A 24,979-nucleotide genomic window follows, 5' to 3' on the forward strand; every position below is an offset into this window, starting at 1 on the left:
AAGATGGTATTCTATCTCCATTTGTTTGACCAGACATTACTCTTGGCACAGCTAGCTTATTGGCACCTTGTAAATGTTCACTGAAACATTGACAACCTGGAGTATGATAGGTCACTTGAACTGTCACCAACTTGGGCACAGACTTATTTAACTTGTGAGGTCAAGCTCTGTAATGGGAAAAGAAGATGAGTTAGCCCTACTTCTATATTGATTGGAGCAAAATTTCATTAAAAGCATCTAACAACATCTCATCAATGCTAATGTAAACAACCTAACGAAACTCTTTGGCTCACATACACATACAAAAACAGTGAAAGTAGAAGGAGGACCTAGTTCAGGAAAGAAAGGAGATTGGAAGGAGTGAAGGGATAATGAAACACGGTAACTAGGGGATGAATATCATCAAGATAAACTATATAAATATATGAGTGTGCCACAATGAAGCCTATTAGTATGTATAATTAACATATGCCAATAAAAACATTTTAAAAATTGAGCAGTGCCTTATGTGTGTCTTGTTATAGCCTCTCTATATCTCTATTGCATCTCTTTACCTGGAAAATTCTATAGCTCTCTATTGAGAAGCAGCAGAATACAAACAGAGGAAAATTTTATACTTGCACTTAAATATTTTAGCTATTGAGGAACTACAGTGTCAGAATTATCAGCCAGCCTGCACTCAACATATTTTAAAACCACACTCATTATAACCAGAGGGAAGAAATTTTATTAAAATTCAATTTGTTAAAGTACAAATATCTTTGTTCAACTTACGTTGGAAGTTTTCAAACTAACATATAGTAGTGTGGTTTATAAGCATCTCTCTGGATTTTGTTGGTTGCTTTGCTAGTTAACACTACAAAGTCCCTTGAAAAGAAGATATCATATAAATTCTAAAATGAAACATTTACTTGAAAAGTTACCTTCTTAAGCACGTTTTCCAATATTTCACCTTACAGATTTTTAATTAATAGAATCAATGCAAATCATAATTTAAAGCTATAACACTACTCAAATAGCCTTTCTGTGTTTTCAATTTTAAGAAAATGTAGTTTTTGTAATACACATATCCTTACCATTTGCGATTGGATAAATATGACTATTACATTAACAGAAAAGTTTGTACATATGTGATGAAACGCTAGAACTGATTACACACATTAAACATTTTTGTGATTCTATATGCTAGTATTATGTGTGAACGCCTCAATTTTAATAGTATTTAGAATTGTTTTAAAATTTAAATTAATGGAAGGTGTTTACAGAGAACACATCAAATGTTTAAGTAGAATATTAATATCTATACAAGTGAGGTCCTCACATCCTGAAGCTGAAGTCACAGTGTTTATCAATATGATATTCACTGTTTCAGTATATAGATTGCATATGTAGCATTATGACATTTTACTGGAAAATAGTCTAACAACACATGTCATGGAATATTAAATCTATATGCATATTCTGGCAGATAATTGTTGAAAATAGTAGGTTTGTGAAAATTCTGACATAATGTGATTACTATAGCAAATTATGTCAATGAACAATCTGCTGCATCCTTGACACAGAAAACACTTTCTTCTTAACAAATGTTAGTTATTATTTAGCTATATAAGACATTGTTTGAATAAGGCAGAAAACTGGACTTTATTCTTAAAGGTTCATTCTCTTACATTAAGTGACTCAAGATGGTAGAGTATTTTCCAAAAATAGAAAATGTTTTTAATTCTCAGATTCTTACATGAAAATTGTTAGTGCTTTTATCATTTTCATATATTGGTCACTATCAAATTTTTATGAAGTCTTTTAACAATTATGGTAATGAGGCCAAACATTGCTTCTTCTACCATTATATAATAAACTGGGACAGCACATATACTTGTCACTCACATGTAATTCATGTTTAAAAATTGTTTTGGCCTTAAAAATAAGCAATTCCAACAATACAGGAAATTGACAAATTGGCACTTGAGTTTGGTTATGAACTTCATAGAACACCATATTTTTCCACTCTTCATTCTCTAAACGGTCCTATTTGATCCTGTTTGGTAACTGATTTTAGTGTAGCTTCACAACCACGACACATGCCCCTGCTCTTCCAATGTTGACAGGAACTTCCTAAGACAGAAATAAGAGATTAAACATTATTATTACATTTTAGCATTACACAGAATGTTCGACTTAAAGTAATCTTTACCTATTTTGGTCCAATTTTTATCTTTCTAAAAATAAGTAGAACTGCAGCTCCAATCACTATAGTGAAGTGGGACGATTACAGACTTTAGAATGATAATAGATGTCCGTTGTAGGATCATTTGGTTTTGGATAGCTTTCACCTTTTTCAACATTTTCTCAGTTGAAAAATTGGAGTTATTAATAATTTTCAAGGATTTTATGAAGGTTATATGAAATTAAAAACCACAATAATTTGCCACAAATAATCATATTCCTACTCTTTTATTTTTCTTTTACTTTTTGAAAGATCACATAGTGAAACAGTGACGGAGACAGGAGAAGAATCTAGTCTCTTAGATACTTGCCTACAAAGAAAATACTTGGTTATGCTGCACAGAGGAATACTATAAAATTGATTAAAAGAATTAAAATTTAAAATATGCCATTAAGGCCTGAAATATAATAATCTGAAGACTTTTACGAGAGTACCTCTTTCCATTCGTCTTTCTGAGCATCGTATGATTCAACAGTATTCAAATAAGTGTGTCCATCATATCCGCCCACCACATAGAGTTTGTCTCCAAGGGGGCACACAGCAACAGCATCTCGAGGAACACTCAGCGGTGCCACAGTTGACCATGAATCACTTTTAGGATCATATCTTAAGAGATTTTGGAGGATAATTGAGATGAAAATAGAGTAAAGGCACAATGAAAAAATAAAATGCATAGTTTTCTCAAGTGCAGAATTAAAATCAGTGTAGCTATCAAATATGGGTTTTCTAATATCTACCAGTAATCTCCGGCAAGTATATATTTCTTTATTTCAGACCATGTATTTTTCCCTAAGTTTAATCTGGTATGCATTTTTATATCTTTCATGTCTCTGCTTATTTTTTAAAAGTAAATATAACACAACTATGAAAAAAGTTTAAAAAAAGTTATATATACATGTGCAGATATTTTAACCATAATAATTAAAATGTAATTCACAGAATTTTGAGGAACTAGGGAATGCACAGTAGTAGGTGGGAGGGGTGGTAGAAATGAGGTAAATACATTATTCGTATGAAATTCTCAAAGAAAAATATACATGGTAAAATTTTCTTCAACCACAAGGGGTCTCTCAAAGCATACTTAAAGCATTTCCTTTTCTTAGAATGCTAAATTTCTTTAGTCTATACTGACATTCTCTGAGGAAGTTTCACATTTTGGGATCTAAACATTATGTAAAAAGTGTACCCACATTCATTTTTTATACAATTTGGATATAAAATCATTTGTGGTAAATTTATCCAAAGCTTTGAAGTTTATTTTAAAAAATTATGTCTAAAAAGTGTAAAAAATTAATAAAGTTCATATAACCATACATGGGATGCTCTCCAATTGAAAACTGACTTATTTCTAAAAACACATTAAAATATTTTTGTAATGTATCACTTTCTACTAATTTAAACACTTTTAATATTTTATCTCATCTTGTATGTGAATTTGACATCATATCCAAGAAAAATTTAATACTATATGAAAATGACAAGATAAGAAATATATCTGTCATATGTTACTCTGTGTTCTTTACAGTATCATCTTAAATTATTATATTACTTCAAGTTCTAGAAGAAAAAAACCCATTGTTGATGATCTATATTCTGGATCATCAAAAACGATATTGTTAATTGAGGTTGCACTCAATTAAGTCAAGTTGCAAACATACAAATGGACAATCAGAGCTCACAAAGGGGTTTATATTCAAACTCAGTTCTTTTCTGTACATGCATAAAGCTCAAAATATTATCAGGATATTACTAGATTTGTGGAAATGCTGAAATTTTTTTCATTATTGGCACTACTGAAAATTGAACCTACGTCCTTGCTTATCTCTAATACTTGCCTCTAGCATGACCACTTACTATACCCCTGGTTCAGAAAATATTAATTTTTTTTTTGCTGAAGACAAAGTTATCAATATATTTATAATCTGTGAAGACACACGGTGCTAAATATCAAATAACAGAGGCCAACACATCATATTAAATTAAAGCAGCACCATTTCTCTCCATGCTTTTTTTTTTCAGTCTACTTATACCTCGGTTGTCATTATATATATAGTGGGAAAAAATTTACCCTGAAAACAAGAGAATTATTTAAGAACACATTCTGTACATGACAAAATAATTGGGGATACTTTATTGACTTCTTGGACTCAAATTTTTTCATTAACATTAGAGAAAAAAATAACCATGAGTGAGATGATTTGGGAACTTTCTCAGTTAAATGCTTACATTTTAAATAACATGTTTTGAGCTTTATGTATGGATAAGGGAATCCCATGGTTATAGGTAAGTCAACAGTATTTAACAAATAATAGTGTCAGAAAACATATGTTTTCTCAATTACTTTTTTTTTATTTCAATGGCTTTAATTTTGTATGTGCTTTAGAACAAAAATTTCATCTGACTTTTATGTGTCTACAAAGTAGGAATTCTAATTGTTTTGCAGATTTCCCTTCCATGATTTCTTGTGAGATCTGATTATATATTTATCATTTGTTGATAAGTTATTATTTTAAGTATTTTTTACATGTATACATTATTTACTTTGCAATAAAATGGAGACAATACAATTACATAGCTGCATGACCCTCATTTTAAACAATTAGCACTCTATTTATTACCTGAATGAATGTCTTCCATTCTAGGAACCTAGATTTGGGAGTTTGTTTCAATAGAGTCATTATTCAGAAAAAATTAGTAACAATTTTACTCATAAATTCGTTACGTTTTTAGATAATAAAGTTTAATTCTTCTGAGGATTGAATTGAGTTTCAAACTAGCAAATTTATTACTGTTGTTGTTTTTGTTATTCTTTAAATTATTTATTTAATTTTATTTTATGTGTATGAGTATTATGCCTGCATGTGTGTAACTGCACCTATGTCGTGCAATGCCCACAGAGGACAGAGGAGGGTCTCAGATCCACTGAAACTGAAGTTATGGAAGGTTGTTAGCCACCATGTGGGTGCTGGGATTTGAATCAGGGTCTTCTGCAAGAGCAGCCAGTGCTATTAACCACTGAGCCATCTCTCCAGCTCCAGAAATAGTAAATTTAATTTGATTTGATTCTGAAGTCCTGACTGATATATCTTAGTATAAACTATCTTTACCCTCTTATGTCTTTTGTGTCATTAAATTATAGTGGGAATAACAAACAACTGTGCATCTTATTTCATACATTTAGGCTACATTCAGTACCTTAAAGAGTTTTTCAATTTTTTTTGTCTAATGATAAGTATACAGTGTTACAAAGAACAAAATCTCTTAAACATTAATATATCAGAATATCACATTCTGATTTAAAAAACCTTCCTCATTTTTGAAAAAAATACATAAATAATTACATTCATAAATAGAATCAATTTACCTTTCCACACAGCCAGAAAGCCTGGAGCAATGGTTAGGAGCAGGGGCATCATGACCCCCTACAACATACAAATATCCATTGTGTGTTGCTACTCCCACACCTCCACGTCTTTTGGACATTGGGGCACACAGACTCCACTTGTTAGTGTGTGGGTCAAAATACTCCATTGATTTGAGACAAGAACTTCCATCACGTCCACCAATAGCATATAACCTACAAAAGTGTGCCAGTAAATACATATGTGTGTACATTAACACAAAATTCATGCACAGGTACAGGCAAATGATACATGGAAATAAAGGAAAAGAAAGAACCTGAAATAGAGACAGTAGGGAACAGATGTTATCTGAGGGAAGTGGAAAAATTGTGAGTAATCGGCAGAGAGGAGGGGAGGGAAGGACATGCAAGGGACATGCAAGGGACCAAGGTGTGGGGGAGGGAGGGAAGTCAGGAACTGAAAGATGGCGGGAGTTAGGACATATTGAGGGGAGGGTGGGAATAATGGGGTCACTGTGACTAGGAAGGGAGGGAGGAAGGAGGCCAGATGGGTGAAAGAAGAGTAGAGATGAGTAAAACTGGGGGGGGGGTGGAAACAGAGGGAAAAGTGATGCCCTAAAACTCCTATGAGAAATGCAAGTATATTGTCTGAACATTAATGCATATGTATATCTAGGAGCTTCTTAGAAGGGAGCACATGGCGAGATAGAAGAGACCTCCCTCAGAGCAAATAAAATGCCATACAGCACTCATCAAAGAAACTTCTTTTTGCAACAGATGGAGGCTACCACAGAGAACATACATCTGGGAGTTGCCTGGTACTAGGTGACTCATCTGAAGTTGAATTCCTACAACCAAGGCTCATGGAACACAGAAATAAAGGGTAGAGAGAGGGATAATGTACTCAACTCTCACCAGTGAGGCTTCCACGTACATCAGAGTGAGATACACACAGAAGGCCACAACTGCCAAGTTGAGGAAAATAAGAGACTGTTGAGTGTAGGATGGGACTCCTATATAGAAGTTCAACAACCCAGGGCTCATGGACCATTCCACAAACATTGTAAGAGCCAGGGCTGGTTCATGAACGTATGAGGTGGAGGCTTCCTGGCCAATGGGGGCTTGCTTATGCATGCCTGTGGTAACGGTGGCATCCAACCAGGACCCAGGTCAGCTTAATTAAACAAGGGCACAAAGGGGAGGTGAGAAATAGGTGCAGATCAGCACTAGATCTAGAACTATTTGAGACTGGCTGCTGCTGGGTGATGGAGAGTAAGACTTACATATGACCACTTAACTAGACTCCAGTGGGCACATTTATGCTGAAGGAAATTTGGGTACAAACACCTGAATGAATAAGACTCAGCATGTATGGCAGACTGCATAAGGTTCGATGGGGGAGGGGCACGGATGGGGGAGGGGATCTAGATGTTAGTGGGAAATATTATATGAAATTTTAAAAGCTCAATAAAAAAAGGAAAAAAAGAAAATGGAAATATTTTAACTTCCTCAGCTCTGATTGTATTTACTATTCCCTCACTATTTTGCAGAAGAAAGCTTGGGTTGACATCTGTTAAGCTCTAGCATACTCCAAACATTCCTCTTTCAACTTTTTAAAATAAATTTGACATAACACTGAAAATTAGGTGTAGAAGGGCAAAGACATCAATGGTTTGGCACAACAGTGTCAATAATCAGCTCCAATAAGCTTACAGTTACAGAAGGTCCAAATGCTTAGCTTCAGAATCTCTATTATGTAGTAACTTGTTTTGTATGAAAATATTCTGTCACTAAGAAAACGGTAACATAATATCTAGCTTAAAAACCTGGATCACATCTAGAAGATGGTTTATTTTTAGGAAGAAAAATGAATTATCTCACTTCTCTCGGTAACTTAAAATATCAATTATTTTGATAGACAATGATTTAATCTAATTAAAATTTAATCCTGAAACAAAAGATAATATATTTATACTATAGCACTCTTCCATACTGAATTGTGAATAGGAGAAACTCTAAAATGAAATTACATGAGTTGCAGATGAGGATTCAGCTTGTTGTGATATATGTATGGAATATGAAACTGAATTACTTGACTTCAGTTAGAGCAGTCACAGTAAGTTAAGATATAAGAAGACTCCAAATATTGTGACCATGGATCTTGGCTTTGCTGTAAATATTTCCTATGCATTTTTATGTTAAGTTCTAAAATCTATCTTTGTTAAATTTCTACTGAGCTCATTTGTATGATCCAATATTGACTCTATGCATAGCCAGAGTACAAAGTCATATAGTTGTTCTTGATACTGATTATCCCATTTTTTGAAATTCTTATCATGAAAGCTATCCTATATGCTACCTTCAGAGTTTCTATGTCAAAAACAATATAATTGTGTGGTACTCATTCAGTGTATGGAAACACCGCCAGATGTAGTTTGCTACCTTGCTCTTACAAGGAATTAATAATGAAAAAGTCAACATTAAGAAAGTGAAAATCAGGTGGACTCGAATACTTGTGAATTCTGAACTCCCAGAGAGGGAATTGCTGAGCAAATCTTCCCTTCTTGTAAACACAGACAGACACATGTTTGTATAAATCAAGAATCAAAACTAATGTAAAATGTGACACTACTGTAAGGAATACTGGAACTTATTGTCCAAAATGTGTTTTTCTCTTTATGTGAATATATTTTTTGCAGAGGTTCTTGGTAAAATGCATATTAGCTGGGTGTAGTGACGCATGGGATTAATTCCATCATCCAGGAAGCAGAGGCAGGTGGATCTCTTTGGGATCGAGGCCAGCTTAGTGTACACATCGAGGTCCAGGCCAGCTGGGGTTATAGGGAAGTTGTATCTCAGAAGATATTATGACTATTCTGTGCCAGGGCACATTCCACATTGTGAATTCAGTCCCTATAAATGCTGATATTTCTGGTCTCAAAATGAGGAGTCTGAAAGATATTTAATTATTGATTTTAGAAAAATTATTCTATCATAATTAATGGGATTTTCTATTAAATGACTTTTGCAATTTCTAAGAAGGATGTCCTGATTATTTAGAAAGATTAATGGCTTATTTTATAGAAATCTTAAGCCACATCATCTGGGAGCAAATAGTCTGTGTGTTTGAACTTACTTGTTGTTTAATGCAACAACTCCAACCGTGCTTCTAGGAGTTGACATACTGGCCACATAATTCCACTGACGTCCCTCAGGATCCCATCTTTCTACAGTATTTAGATAACTCCATCCATCATGACCTCCAACAGCATACATTGGTCCTTCAAGTGTCGCCACACCTAAATGACACAATAGTATGAGAGCTTACCTAAGTATACCTCACACAATGTACAAAATGTAATGACACTTTGCAAGCATTTGGCTGATTAAAAATTGTATAATTCCTGAAACAGTTTTTATAGATATGAATAATTTATTGATTCAGATATGAGGCTAAATACGGTTTTCTTCACCTAAGAAATTTTTAGCTATAGCTATATATTATGGGGTATTATCATTGTTGTATCATTAAAGTCAACAGAAGAAGTACAATGCACTACTAGATAGGAAATTACATTTTTCTAGCACAATTCCAATACTGCTTTTAATGCAAGGATTATATAAGATAGGATATTTAATATAAAATAAACTATTTCTAGGCTGACTGTGGAAGGGTGTTTTGATTTGTATTTAACTATACAGTTATAATTATTTCCATAAGATATTTAACTAGACATCTAAATTTGAGTTTTATCTGGAAGGTTTTTTCTTTCTGTTAGATACTATGAATGGCACTTTTCTGCTTCTTATGATTCATAGAATTGTCTTTTTCATTCATCTTCTTCAACTTAATCAGCTTCATAGTGTTTTTTAAGCTTACCTCACATATGTCTTAACTAAAATCAATTGCATTGCACAAAATGCTTACTTTTATTCCTCTACATGCCATAGATATACATAATTACATTGACATAACTGATAATTACTATACTATGTTTTATTTAAATTTATCAAAAATTATTGAGACAGATGAGGAGAAAATACAAGTTCTAGAACTGCTGTTAGCCCTATAAAAGTTTACTGTGTGAACAGGAAATACGGATCAGTTGTGAAGAGTGGGTAGTAATCTTGCAGAAGATGAGGAGTTCGGTCTCTGGTGTGCAAGTAGGATAATTCACAAGTGCCTGTAACTCCAGCTCCGGGAGATTCAGTGCATTCTTCTGACATCCCTGGGAACCACACTTGTGCACACACCCTCACATAGATGCAATTAACAAATATATTGTAAAATGTCAATATTTCTGTTTTTCAAATACCGTATGGTTTAAAACACATGAAAATTATTTCGAAGAAAAAGATAACTGATATTCAGTAGAATCACGGCTCCCCACTCTTCTACACATCTCTCCTCTTCCTTAAACTGGAAACTCATGGCTCAATTATATTATAGTGGTCTGCTCAACCAAAGTTGTAAACTTAAATATATTTACCTTGGGCATGCATCTTCCATTTTTAATAAATGCAGATTTTCTTGTGGGAAGACACATGATTATTCTAAGTAGAACTACAATGTTTTACCATCAAGGATTCTACACTCTCAACTGAACTCTAAGAATGTTCTCTGTGGTCTTTTATGTTCCTCTATAAATGAACCCTTGCAAAAATTTTTATTTTTCTAAAATGAAAACCTTCCCAAATCTTGTAGATTGGAAAAAGGATTAAAATATGACATTATGCTACACTATGGATGTACATAGTGTTTTCAAGTTTACTTAAACTTTGCAGAATTTTGTTGACATTGTGTTAGTTTGAACAAATCCATATAAAGTGCAGCTAGATTTAATTTTAATTGTCTTACTATACATTTTTGAGAAATGATACAACATTGGTATCTTACCTAGCCCATGCCTATGTGTTGACATAGGAGGCATTACAACCCAGGTTTTGGTAACTGGATTGAAACACTCCACACTATTCAAAGTTTTTAATCCATCTCTTCCTCCCACCACATAAAGTTTATTATCAACAACTGCAACTCCAAACTGAAGTCTTCGGCCACTCATAGTGCCAATATGTATCCAACTATTAGTCCTGAGGTCATATTTCTCAATTGTAGTGGTACCTGTTAAAGACATAATAAACAATGGTAGAACACAATTAAGTAAAAAGTTTGAATTAAGTAAATTCACAGTGTATGTTATACTCATTACTGAAATCGTAGTACCAGTGAGTAAAGCTCAAATTAAATCACACAGCACAGCTCAGGAAGAAAGCAAGGTATGATACCAGTACAACTTTTGTATTAAAATGGAAGACTCAGAATAAAATATTTTAATATATATGGCTTATGTCATCATAATACCATTTTGAGACTAATTTAAAATATAAAATATATTAAAAAATTATCTTCGTGGCTATATTACTAACAGTTCAAATGCAGGTTTTAAATATTTCTACAGTGTAAAAACCAGTATCTTGGGTTCATTATTAATACTTATATTTTAAACTTCTTTTTTTTTTTTGAGACAAGGTCTCCCTATAGCCGCAGTTGGCCTGGAACACACTATGTAGAATAAGCTGAACTTCACCTCACAGAAATCTGCCTCTGCCTCCTGAGTGCCGTAACTAAAGGCGTGTGCTACCATGCCTGGCTTGAACTTTAAATTATGATGACCTTTCATTACTCCATTTTTTTGTCTTTTTTCAGTTTAAGGAATTCTTTGGTGTGCACGTGTGGGTGCGTGTGTGTGTGTGTGTGTGTTGCTTTAAAATGGATTATATGTTAGTCGATGGCTAATCAGGAAGGAAAATGCCTTTCAAGTGGGTTTCTTATAGTCTTTCACAAAAGATTCCAAGGCGGTTATGTGAAAAACTTTGGCTAAAATATAGAATTCTGAAGTATTTCATCATTTTTGAACATAAAATTTCATCTTATTTTCCACTGCTGAAGTACCAAGTTTGAGAAAATAGCATATTCTAACCGCCACAATGCACATACCAACTGTTTAATATACTTTCTTTTCTGTGGGCAATGCTTATTATCATTCACTCATATGAGAGGACGGTTAATTTCTAGGTAAGTTGATTGCACAATTGCACAATGGTTAGGCTTCTGATGACTAACGAACTAGGAATGGAAAACTAAGCTATACTAAATATTAAGACTATATAGAAAGTAATGGAAAGGTAATAAGTCAGGAAACTGGACAAGGCTATATTAATTAGCTATTGCACAAAATGAGGTTAAAAGATGGAGATATCTGTCTTGTACCAGGTTAATTTTTCCAGGCATTAGATCAGCTAGAGAAGATAAAATTGTTATATTTCATTACTACACTAATGAAAGTAGTGAATAATAGTTTAGTATATTGAATTATACAGGCTTTTTTATACATCTTCACAGATATTTTAATCATCCAAATTGCAAATTCTCTTTGGTTTTCAAAGAGAACTTACTAAAGAGCTTTACGTTTATTGAGAAAAAAATTAATTACATCTTCACTGGTCTTTTCCTTTATAAATTTCCATGTAAATCAACTTTCTGCAAAGAATATTACAAATACTACTTACATTTTATTTCTAAGCCTCTAGTCAATCTTTATGATTTAACCCTGAATAATAGCATTTCTAAAAAAATTATAGTTCTTGAAATTGAGAATACATGGTACTTATTCATTCCCCTTAACCATGGGAAAATTATGAAAAATGTATTCACCTTTATTTTCTCCTCTGTCATGCTAGTTTTCAGAAGACACTATTCTTAATAAATAAAAATTCTGAATACCTTGTACACACAGGAACATCACAAGTTTACCATCCAAAAAATTAAAGTAATTATAGTTTTCTGCTGATTCATATAATACATTATAGCAGTTATAGAAGCTTCAGCCATTTGTGTGCTGCCCATATTTGATGAACTAATTCTATATTTATTGCTTGAGTCAGGGAGAAAATTAAAAACTGAAATACTGTTATTTCCTAGACATCTAAAGTCACCATTTCAAAAACCATCTTACAATAAATGAAACAATAGACTATAAGGAAATATATTTATGTATTGTTTATAGTAATGCAAAAATTACATTGATAGCGGCTTTTTAAAACTAATGCTGATTTATATAAAGAAGTGTTCCTGTTCAACTTCATGTGTTACTTAGATTTTTGTATGAAGCTCCTTGCTGATTCATTGTTGTTGTTTCTAATTGCTTACCCTAGATTTAATAGTGTCTGAAACCTCAAGAAATAGGGAGAATTTTGTTCTTCTTTTTTTCTAGTATAGTGAAAATATAGATAAAGGAACATTGGCTTTGAGTAAGAATTTATGTGATAGAATTTCTAGAGGTATGTCCTTGGTTGACCACCTAATCCTTAGATGTACAATGCATACCCTCTGTTCTAACATTGTGGTCAGAATTAGACAATGTTTGCAAAATACTAATCAAGAATCAATCAGGTATTCTAGCATGCCACTTTTCACTATTCGCCCAGCAGCCTGCAACTTCCCATGCAACATTTTATGGTATTTCCTCCATATAATAAGAGCTCAAAGTTCTCATAATGAAAAAGCCATGTTACATCCTGATACTGAATTTGTGACAATAAAGTCCGTGCATGTTTATATTTCATTTACATTAACAAACAGGAATGAAATTGTGAATATTTATAACCAATTTTTGTAAAGTATTTTTCTTAAAGATAACATAGACAAAAACTTGAAATGACAGAAATAGAAACAAATGTACAACATACACAGTTACTGTTTTTAACAAAGCACAGGATCTTTAAAGAAATTAAAAACTAGTCCCAGTCTATACAGCTCACAAGTAGAATATTTGTCTAGTAAATGTAAGGCCCTTACTTTGATCTCTAACACTAAAAGAAAAAAAATCACAGGTAAAAATAACTATATTTGTGCTTTGCACTTAGCACCTTTGCTTTCTCAACTAAATAACAGGAAACCTTCTAGCATGCACTTAATATTTTTCTATTCAATGTAATACATCCAGGTATGGTGCTTTATGCATGTAACTCTAGCACTTAGAAGTCTTAGACAGAAAGTTTGTCATGAATTTTAGACCAGCTCAGGTTAGAGAGTACAGCCCTGTCTCAAAAACCAAAAAACAAAAACAAGAAAAAAAACAAAACACTAAAGTATCAAGGTGTCAAATGTAAAATTAATTATGAGGTCTTACTCTTGATTTTATTTATTTTTAATAAACAGTTTATTGAGAATATCATGTACGCTTATAAGGTGTTCTGATCAAATCCATGTCCACTCCCTCCCCTCTAACTCTTCCCATATCTCCCCACCACTTTTTTCTGATAAATTCATGTAGTTGTTCTTCTACTTTGATTTATTTATTTTTATGAGGTTTTTGGCTACTCTAATATCATGCTCCCCCAAAGAGGTGACCCTAAAATCTTTTAAGGATTAGATACAAACTCCCAAATACATTCAACATTTTTGGCCTTTGGAACAGAGTAGGATGCTAAGAGGCCCCAAGGACATTTTGACTTTTAGCCAAGAAACTGGCTACTTTTCTTGGCAGTTTTTTACCCCAACTGCCTATCCAGTTCCTACCTCCTATTCTTATCACACCATCCTCTGAAGAGGTTACACAAATTGCCAATAGGGAATAGCGATGCAGACCATTCTGTCTTCTTCCATGCTGAACAGGGACACAGGGTGAGGCAATTAGAGTACCCCTTCATTGGTCTATATAAAAGATTCCCAAATTGCATAACTCTTATCTCTTAAGGGGAAAAGAAAGTCTTTGAAACATGACTACGAGATGTGAAGGAGAAGTAAAGGCAAGGATAGTTAGCATTACAAGTTCTAGCCAGAGAACTAGAAAAAAAGTCAGAGCAGGGCTGTTTTCAAATGTTCATATGAGAGTCCATTGGAATTTCTTGACAAGGGCTTCCAAAAGTATCCCTCTATTAGGTTCGTCCTCATATTTCTTTTGTCTTCCAAGACTGGAATCTACAGTGATGGATTCAGAATTTGCTTTCAAATATTTTGATAGCTGTTGGAGTGGTTAGAATCAGTGTCAGTTCCCTCTCAAAGACTTCTAGATAGGAGGAAAAAACAAATTTATTCATTATTTTAGAACAATAACTGGTTGTCTCCCTTAGCTACAGGTGTGCACTACAGTATTGAAGACCAAGATTTGAGGTCTTATATCTGAGCAGCACTTTCTGGTTAGGAACAAAATCATCATGAGAAATAATTGTTTAAATAAATTTTTATATAGACTTAAGCCTAATGTGTGGGAAATGGAATCCCTTGAACTTTTAAGGAAATATACTGATGACTTTACTCTTTGATTTTACTTTCCTTTTGGGTGTTTAAGATCATACAGTTGTCCCAAATAAATCAATTTATTTTTACATTAAGGTCATTTGAGGATCTGTTCCTCAGGGGTCACATGGACTTGGGAGGAGCCCCTGGCTCCTTTCTTTTACCAGATCCATCTATGTGAAGATAATTCAAAGGTCCTGTTCAACCATGTCTTGCTTCAGTTGGAAGCATGATTGAGATGCTTCCTCTGAGTTGACCCTCCTCTTTTTTGACTGGACACTAGTTCAAGTCTATCTCATGGGGTCTCCATGTCCTCCTTGAACAAGAGGACTGGTGACTCACCACAGTTACAGGACATTTTGAGAGATGTTCCATAGTCCCCTGGAACTTAGTCAACCTTGGAGGGCAAGAGGTAAACTGTCCTTTAAGTCCCTCAGACTGCAATAGTATATGCTCAAACTATGGGTGTTAAACATCCAATAAGGTTAGTTCCACCAGTCTGGTACTTTCAATCATCGTGCTATATAGATAAGGCTTGGGTAAAAAATCAAATATTCTCAGAAAAACCTTGACTAGATATATATTTTGTTCCTTAAACTAGTTGACTAAACTATGACCGTGAAAATTTTAAGATTATGTGTATATTATTATTGTTTCATCCTTTATATATCAAAACAAACCTAAACATGCCTTCATCACTTGCTTAAGCTTTCTCATTTTTCTCTATTTTGGAAAATATCTCCGTTCACATATCCTTTAAACATCTTTTACATTATTATTTTCTTTTTTTAAATAATTATGAGACATAATAGAATTAACAAATAAATTTTCCGTCTGTTGTGAGACTTCTTTTCTTGGGGATGCTAAGAAATGCTTATTCCTTTTTAAGGATCTAGTGTCAAGCCAATGTTTGATTAAAGTTTTACTGGGGAACCAATTAATTTATTGTGCTTACTTACCAAGATAACTGAGGGGTTGCTGAGGTGTATGACCTGAGGATATGCACACTGGAAAACCTTAACCAAGATGGGTCATGCCTTCTCTTCCTAGCCTTCCCCAGATTGGATACTTTAGCCCTCCCCAAATCCAGTAGGCCATGTGTGATCAGGGTCAAATTGCACACAGTTGGCTGGGAGGAGGGCTGGATACTCCACTGTGGGTCCTATGACACTATTCAGCCCTCCTTTAATGAATGAGCACAACCGTCAACAAGCCGAATTGTGATGATGTTAAGATATCAGGCTCAGAAGAAGTTGTGATGATGTTATTTATTTTAGATTTATTTATTTATTTATTTATTTATTTATTTATTTATTTATTTATTTATATTAGTTATTTCGTGCAGAAGGGACTGCTGTACGGCATCATCTTACTAAAAGGAACTGGAATTTGAAAGAATTTGGTGCTAGAATAGTGGTATGAGGAAGAATGTATGTCATTTGTTTGGAATTTGAAAGAATTTGGTGCTAGAATCCATGTATGAGGAAGAATGTATGTCATTTGTTTTTCTGAGTTTGTGTTACTTCGCTTAGAATAACAGTTTCTAGACCCATCCATTTACCTGGAAATTTCATTATTTCTTCTTTCTTTACTGCTGAATAGAACTCTATTTTGTAAATATATAACATTTTTGCTAACCTTTTGTCACTTGGGGGGCACGTAGCTTGCTTCAATATCTTAGCTATTGTGAAAAGAGCAGCAACATGGTTGTACAAGTGTCATCTCTACAATAGGATGAGTCCCTAGTGTATATGCCGAGTTGTATAACCAGATCATATGGTAGGTTTATTTTTAGTTTTTTAAGTGTTCTCCACACTGTTTTCCATAGAGATTGCATGGATTTGCAATCCCACCAGCAGGGAATGAGCATTCCCCTTTCTCCACATCCTTGCCTGCATTTGATATCATATGTTCTCTTGATTCTAGCCAGTCCAATTGGGGTAAGGTGATATCTTATGGTGGTTTTAATTTGAGTTTCCCTAATTACTAAAGATGTTGAACACTTTTTGAGATGTTTCTTAGCCATCTTTATTTCTTCCTTTGAGAGCGCTCTGTTTAGATCTTTAGCCCATGTTTTAATTAGGTCATTTGGTTTGTTGCTTCTTTGTTTTCTGAGTTCTTTATATATTCTGGATGTTAAACCTCTATCAGATGTGTCACTGGTGAAGATTTTTTCCCATTCTGTGGATTTTCTCTTCACTTTTTTTATTGTTTCTTTTGCTATACAGAAGCTTTTTAGTTTATTGAGATCCTACTTGTTGATTGCTGCTCTTAATTCCTGAGCAACTTCTGTCCAATTTAGAAAATCCTTTCCTTCACCTATATCTTGCAAGTTACTGCACATATTTTCTTCTAACAGTTTCAGTGTTTCCAGTTTCACATTGAGGTCTTTGATCCACTTGGAGTTGACTTTAGTGTAAGGTGAAAGATCAGGATCTTGTTACATTCTTCTACAGGTGGAAATCCAGTTTTGCCAGTACCAGTCGTTGAAGACGTTTTCTTTCCTCTATTTTGTGTTCTTGATCCCTTTGTCAAATATCAGGTGGCTGAAATTGCATGTACTCAGATTTGGATCTTCAACGATATTCCATTGATCTATGTGTCTATTTTTGTGTCATTACTATGCTGTTTTTATGATTATAGCTCTGTAGTATACTTTGAGATCTGGTATAGTAATCCCCCCAACGTTGCTCTTTGTGTTTAGGGGTTCTTTTTTTGGCTATCCGGGGTCTTTTGTGCTTCCATATGAATTTAAGGATTTTTTCCCTAATTCTATGAAGTATGTCATGGGGATTTTGATCGGGATTGCATTGAATCTATACATTGCTTTTAGTAGGATGGTCATTTTCACAATATTAATTCGGCTACTGATTTTTGTAAATTGATTTTATAACCTGCCACTCTACTGAAAGTGTTGACCAGTTCTAGGAGTTTTCTGATGGCACTTTTGGGATCTCTGCAAAAAGTGATAGTTTGACCTCTTCTTCACCAATTAGTACTCCTTTAATTTCATTATCCTTTTTTATTGCTCAAGCAGGAATTTTAAGCACTATGTTGAAAAGGAGTGGAGATAGTGCACATTCTTGTCTGGTTCCTCATTTCAATGGGAATGCTTCCAGTTTTTCTCCATTTAGAATGATGCTGGCTGTGGGTTTATTGTATATAGCTTTAATTATGTTAAGGTATGTTCCGTCCAGTCCAATTCTCTCTAGGACTTTGAACATAAATGCATGTTGAATTTTGTCAAAGGTCTTCTCTGCACCTATTGAGATGACCATGTGATTCTTGATTTAGTTATGTTGAGGTGTGTTGCCTTCAGTCCAATTCTCTCTAAGACTTTGAACATAAATGCATGCTGAATTTTGTCAAAAGCCTTTTCTGCATCTATTGAGATGACAATGTGGTTTTTGTCTTTAAGTCCATTTATATGATTAATGATGTTTATTGATTTGCATATGTTGAACCATCCCTGAATCTCTGGGATAAAGCCTACTTAATCATGTCTGTATGTGGTTTGCAAATATTTTGTTGAGAATTTTTGCATCTATGTTTATTAAGGATATGGGTCTATAGTTTCCTTTTTTGGTTGTGTCTTTACCTGGTTTGTGTATTAGAGTGATGCTGGCTTCATAGAAGGAATTTGGGAGTTCTTCCTATATTTCTATCATTTTGAATAATTTAAGTAGTATTGGTTGGAGGTCTTCTTTAAATATCTGGCAGAATTCTGTCGTAAATCCATCTGGGCCTGGGCTTTTTTAATTGGGAGTCTTTGTATTAATGTTTCAGTTTCCTTATATGTTATGGGTCTGTTTAAACTGTTGATCTCTTCTTGGTTTAAATTTGGTGTCACCCATGATTTCAGATATCCATTCATTTCTTTTAGATTTTCAGATTTATTAATGTATAGGTTTTAAAAAATATTCCCTTATAATGATCTGGATCTTTTTGGTGTCTGTTTTGTTGTTTCCCATTTCATCTCTGATTTTGTTTATTTGAATTTGCTCTTTTTTTTCTTTTGGTTAACTGAGCTAAGGGTCTGTCTATCTTGTTTAGCTTTTCAAAGAACAAGCTCTTAGATTCATTGACTTTTTGTACTTTTTTCTTTGTTTCTACTTCATTAATTTCTGCTCTGATTTTTGTTATTTCTTCTCTTCTGCTGGGTTTAGGTTTCATTTGTTCTTGCCTTTCCTGTGCCTTGAGTTTCAGTGTTAGGTTATTTATTTGGACTCTTTCTAATTTTTTTTTAATATAGGCACCTAGAGCTATAAACTTCCCTCTTAGGACTGCTTTCAATGTGTCCCAGAGGTTGTGTTGTGTTTTATTGTCCTTTTCATTGAATTCCAGGAATTCTTTTATTTCTTTCCTAATTTCTTCTTTCACCGACTCCTTCTTTAGGAGTGTGTTGTTTTATTATCACACGTTTGTGTGGTGCCTAGGGCTTTGTCCAGTGTTTGAGCTTTATTGCATTGTGGTCCGATGGAATGCATGGAAATGTTTCAATTTTTTGTATTTGTTGATGTTTGTTTTGTCGCCCACTATATGGTCAATTTTTTTAAAAAAGTTCCATGGGGTGCTGAGTAGAAAGTTCATTCTTTGGTGCTTGGGTGGAATATTCAAAAGATATCTGTTAGGTCCATTTGATGTATGGTATCATTTAATTCAGACATCTCTCTGTTTATTTTTTGTCCAGTTGATCTGTCTAATGGAGAAAGTGGGGTACTGACATCCCCTACTATTACTGAGTTGGGGTTAATGTGTGTCTTAAAGTCCTGTAGTATTGTTTTCATGAATTTGGGTGCACCAGAGTTTGGTGCATATATGTTAAGGACTGTAATATCTTCTTGGTTAACTGTTCATTTGAACAGAATGAAGTGACCCTCCTTATCTCTTCTGATTAGTTTTACTTTGAAGTTTATTTTGTCAGATATTAGAATTGCCACCCCTGATTATTTCATAGTGCCATTTGCTTAGATTATTCTTTTCCATCCTTTTACTTTGAGTTAGTGCCTGTCCTTGAAAATGAGATGAATTTCTTGCACACAGCAAAGAGATGGATTTTGTTTCTTAGACCATTCACTTGGCCTTTGTCTTTTCACTGTGGAGTTCAGTCCATTGATATCTGAGGTTATTATTGAAAGATGTGTATTGTTTGGCATCATTTTGATTTCTGTTTTTGTTTTCTGTCTAATTTTGTGTTTCCTGGATTATACCTTTATTTATTTTCTTTTGTTGACCCTAGGGTATAGTTGTTTCCCGCTCTGCTCTCTGATTTTCTTCAAATATTCTTTGAAGGGCTAGTTTTGTGGACATGTATTCTTTCAGCTTATTTGTGTCATGGAAGGCTTTCCTTTCCCCCCTTCAACTATAATAGATATTTTCTCTGGGTAAAGTATTCTGGGTTGACATATATTTTCATGTAGAACTGGAAATACTTTAGCCCTAACTCTTCTGGCTTTCATAGTTTGCATTGATAAGTCAGCTGTAATTCTGACTGGCTTTCCTTTGTATGTGGCTTTTTTTCTTTTACTGCTTTCAGTATTCTCTCTTTTTTCAGTACATTTAGTGTTTATACTATGATATGTCATGGGGAGTTTCTTCTCTGATCCTGTCTATTTGGTGTTCCATATGCTTCTTGTATTTGGGAAAATTCTCTTATACAATCCTGTTAAAAGGTGATCAATAACATTAACCTGAAAGTCTTCTCCTTCTGCTATTCCTGTGATCTGTAGATTTGGTCTTTTCATGGTGTCCCACAACTCTTGCATATTCTATTCCTAAGATTTAAAAATTTTTCCATAATCTTTGCTTGAATTGTCCAATTCTTCAGTGTTATCCTCCAGTGTTGATACTCTGTTTTCCATTTCATTCATTCTAGCAATGAGGCTTTTTCCTGTTTTTTCAAGTTGGCTTATTGAGTTTTGCACTTCCTTCTTCATTTCTGCCTGAGTTTTTGTCAATGTTTTTATCTCTTTTGTGAATTCATTAAGAAGTTTATCCCTATCTTCTTTTAGCTACTTGATTTGTTTGTTCGTGTGTTCTTTAAATTTATTGATTCCTTGATCATGTTTATGATTTTTCTTTTATAATCAGTGTCCTGGGTTATCTCTAGGGCATTCTCCTTGTAAACTTCTTCTATAGGATTGGTGAAATTTGGTGGGGACATAGTGTTTTGGCTTTCCATTTTATTTTTCTTTCATTGTGATTTTGGCATGTGAATTTCTTTTGTTGTTTCTGATTCTGATATGAGAATTAATTTGAAGTATGTTTCTGTTTGTATTATCCGAGTGCCTAGATCCTTTCTTTATTGGTTATATAAAGGTAGCTGGTACAGAGTTCAGGTTCTCTCAGGTTTAATTTGTTTGGGAACTGATGGCTTCAGATCAGCTATTCAGGGGTATGCACAGAAGCCCAACTCAGGTTGCAGTCAGGTACACTTAGGCTTCCTTCACCACGTGGAGGCAGGATCCAGGGGCTCTCAGGCAGTCCCCTGCTTTCTCAGCTCCTCTGCCAGAGGGAGGCCAGATGGAGCCCAGAACTCAGCAATCTCTGGATGTCTGCTGACTTCAGAATGCTACACCCATGGTAGGGGGATGGGTATGGCGCAATTAGGCCAATTATGGCTCACCACCACGTGAAGGCCAGATCCGGGGGCTCTCAGGCAGTCCCCTGTGTTCTCAGGTCCTCTGCCTGACAGGGGCCAGAGGGAGGACAGAAAGAACTCCGCTCTCTCTGGCGGTCTGCTGAGATCAGACTGTTGATGTTATCTTTTAAAAGAGCACTAGATATATGAAATAATCCTACTCTTTTGGAAATAATTGCTCCTTAAATCTGAACTTTAGAGATGTTATGATTTAAATATGTTCTATTAAATATTTCCTATTAAAATATATTCATATATTAAAAGTGTCATCTATTATATGTCAATGTTTGGAGGTAGTTGTGATTATAAATGATAAGGTAATGTATTGCTATCCTTATAAATGGATTGATTTTGATCTCACAAATGCTTCATTCATTACCGTGAAAACAAGCTGTTATCAACCATAAAAGCAGGCCAAAGATAAGAAAGAATTTGAAAGATGATAGTTATATGCATGTATGAAAATGTCATAGTTATTTTCTATAAAGTACACTAATGAAAATTTGTTGTTTTCTGTATGTAATTTCTGCTTGTCCTTATACTTTCCTAAAAGGTTAAACTGCCAGTCTGTCTGTCTGTCTCTCTTTTTCTTTCCTTCCTTCCTTCCTTCCTTCCTTCCTTCCTTCCTTCCTTCCTTCCTTCCTTCCTTCCTTCTCTTCCTTCTCTTCCTTCCTTTCTTACTTTCTCTTTCTCTTTCCTTCCTTCCTTCCTTCATTCCTTCTTTCTCTCTTTCTTTCTTTCTTTCTTTCTTTCTTTCTTTCTTTCTTTCATTGTTTGTTATGTATATGACCTTTTTGCCTGCATATTTGAAAGTTCATCTGTGTCCTGCAATGCGTGCATAGACCACGAGAGGGAGCCAGAGACAGTGTACCTGAGTTATAGAAGATTGTTAGGCCCATGGTTATTAACCTTGAGGGTGCTGAGAACCAAACCTCCTTTCCTGTAAGAAGAGCCAGTGCTCTTTACCACTGAGTCATCTCTTCAGTGTCCCAGGCTCTATCTATACAGACTTTTATTCCTTAAAATTTCCCAGTCTTAGAAGCTCTCTTATTGTAAGGGGAAATTCAACAAATGGAGTTATTATAAACTGGCATATTTCCTATGTCAGTGCTTCAGTGTAGCAGAGTTGAGAGCAATAGCTGCATATCACTGTTCAGTTCCTTTCAGAAAACACATTTCGTTGCTCTTGTCCCTGCCCTATTTGAAAAACAAGATTTCCCTGAAGAGATTTCAGGGAAAATGAATATCCAGTTTTAAAGTTGCTCCCATAAAGTGGAAGTCACTATTAAGCGTTAAGTCTGCCAGTCCGGTGTGGTTGCCCATGCCTTTAGTCCCAGCACTTAGGAGGCAGAAGCAGGCAGATCTCTGCGAGTTCAAGGCCAACCTGGTCTACATAGTGAGTTCCAGGACAGCTGGGGCTAGAGGGAGACCCTGTGTCAAAAAGACCAAAAAAAAAAAAAAAAAAAAGAGGTAAGTCTGCCTAACTAAAGAACTATAATCCATAACATAAGAAGGAAAATGAGGTCAGAAAATCACATATCTACCCTACTTATGAAAATCACTTCAGATCCACTTACTTAACATGGTTTTAACAGCATCCTCATAAGAGGCCATTAGGAATATATCTTCTTTTTGAAATGAAGGTATTTTCCAAATTAATTAATGTGTTTCTTTTACCTTTAGCTGCATCCATACCTCCGACTGCATAAAGTGCCCCCACAGTTGATTTTCTAGGCTTCGTACGAGGGCTTTGCAACATGGATCTTCTCTCAGGCAAGAGATGATACTTCATAGCTTCCATGAGTAGCTTCTGACACTCAAGATCACCAGTGAACATGGAACTGTTTTCAAGATCTGCAAGTAACTGGAAAGCAATAATATATGGCACATACTTCAGGATTCCAATATTAGAACCTGACTTGTTTTATATTATACAAAGGACTGAGTATCAAACAAACCACTTCAAAAAATTATAAAAGTCTTCAAAGAGATTGACTTCATCCATTCAAAATGATCATCTCCTAATCTACTATATGTTGCTAATACAAAGAGTTGACATTTTGGTGGATTTGAGATAATGAAGCATTCATGGAAACACACTCTGTAAAAAGAGTATCTTCCATGGGGGACTGAATCTTTACCTTCACATCACAGTCATATTGTGAAAACATGTGCTTCTTAAGTGAGTAACTAAGCAAAGATCACTGGTAAGTCCTATTATTACCTGACAAAAATAGTATCCCATTGATGAAATATATGTAAACTACTGCTCCCAAGATGAGTTGGAAAGAGTCAAGAATATATTTTTAGAATGAAGTTAGGTATTACATTATATACATTTCTTTCTAGTTTTGGGTCCACACTATAATGGAAAGTCAAAAAGATTAGTAAACATGCTTACAGGAATAAAAGTACTAATCTGATCTTACAAGGTTTCTCTGATATTTCCTTCTATGCTCTGGATAACCTCAATTTTCTTTTTATTCCACATACAGTCTCTGCTGAATCACTATTTTGACTTGATTAATGAAACTGCTGAATCACTATTTTGACTTGATTAATGAAACTGCAGACCTTTTCTTAACATATGGTATTTGACATAGGTTTGAAGAATAAAATATGCAACCATTTTCTAAACCTACTTTTCACAGCTTCATCAACATCGTCTTCATATATTTAATATCTGTAAGTTGTTTAAAAATTATTAACTTGTATTAGAAAGCTGGTATACACATGTCATTGCTTATTACTAGCATCATCAGGAACTTTTTCAGGATTCATATTTTAGGCATATGGCATTATTAGAGGTGAGAGAACAAAAGCTACATGTTTACTCAGGTCTGACATTTTCTTCATTCCAATGAAGAGAAGCTTAAAATAAGTCTGTTACCAAAAAATATCAATATTGCCAGTTCTGAAATAATATCATTTCTTGGATTCCTGTATCTCTAAAAACAGCTGATGGATTGATTAAATCAAGTGTTCTTTGATGAACTGATTAAATCAAGTGTTCCTAAGCATGAACCAAACAGTGATTCCTTGGTTTAGACCAGGGTTTCAGAAATTGGATTCTATAAAGTTAAGAAAGAGTGTCATGCTGCTGTACTGGAAGCATCTTATACAATACCAAATTACAAAATCTCATAAATTGCCTAGACCCCCAGGTTCTCAGGAGCATGAACTTTTACATATTCTGCCTGGGTGTGGTGGCACACAACTCTAATCCCAGCATTAAGGAGGAAGAGGCAGGGGGATCTCTGTGAGTTCAGGGCCACCCTGGTCTACACCATGAGTTTCAGGACAGTGAAAGTTTGTCTCAAAAACAAACTCCAAAATGTATATATTCTGAGGTTCGGCTACTCTACATTTAGAATGCTGGGAGTATCATATGTATAAATAAACATTGAGGAATTAAGTGTTATTGATGTCATGCCCTTTGTAGAAACAGTA

General features: G+C 34.4%; 1 protein-coding gene across 2 annotated transcripts in view; it reads right to left on the bottom strand.

Moving 5' to 3' along the window:
* Positions 1-515: 515 nt before the first annotated feature.
* Positions 516-24,979, bottom strand: part of Klhl4 (kelch like family member 4) — a 78,760-nt gene continuing 54,296 nt past the window's right edge. The window contains exons 6-11 of one of the 2 annotated variants that reach the window (XM_017795595.1): positions 23,225-23,393; positions 10,486-10,710; positions 8,725-8,887; positions 5,592-5,804; positions 2,662-2,833; positions 516-2,115 (exon numbers count right to left, since the gene is read on the bottom strand). In XM_017795595.1, the coding sequence (XP_017651084.1) occupies positions 2,056-2,115; positions 2,662-2,833; positions 5,592-5,804; positions 8,725-8,887; positions 10,486-10,710; positions 23,225-23,393 (1,002 nt within the window). In that variant the 3' untranslated portion in view covers positions 516-2,055. Of the gene's footprint in view, positions 2,116-2,661; positions 2,834-5,591; positions 5,805-8,724; positions 8,888-10,485; positions 10,711-23,206; positions 23,394-24,979 lie in introns of both variants that reach the window. The other variant, XM_008822443.2, reaches the window with a different exon arrangement.

Source organism: Nannospalax galili, unplaced genomic scaffold (genome assembly GCF_000622305.1).
Source record: "Nannospalax galili isolate Female #2095 unplaced genomic scaffold, S.galili_v1.0 scaffold10, whole genome shotgun sequence".
NCBI classification, from domain to species: domain Eukaryota; kingdom Metazoa; phylum Chordata; class Mammalia; order Rodentia; family Spalacidae; genus Nannospalax; species Nannospalax galili.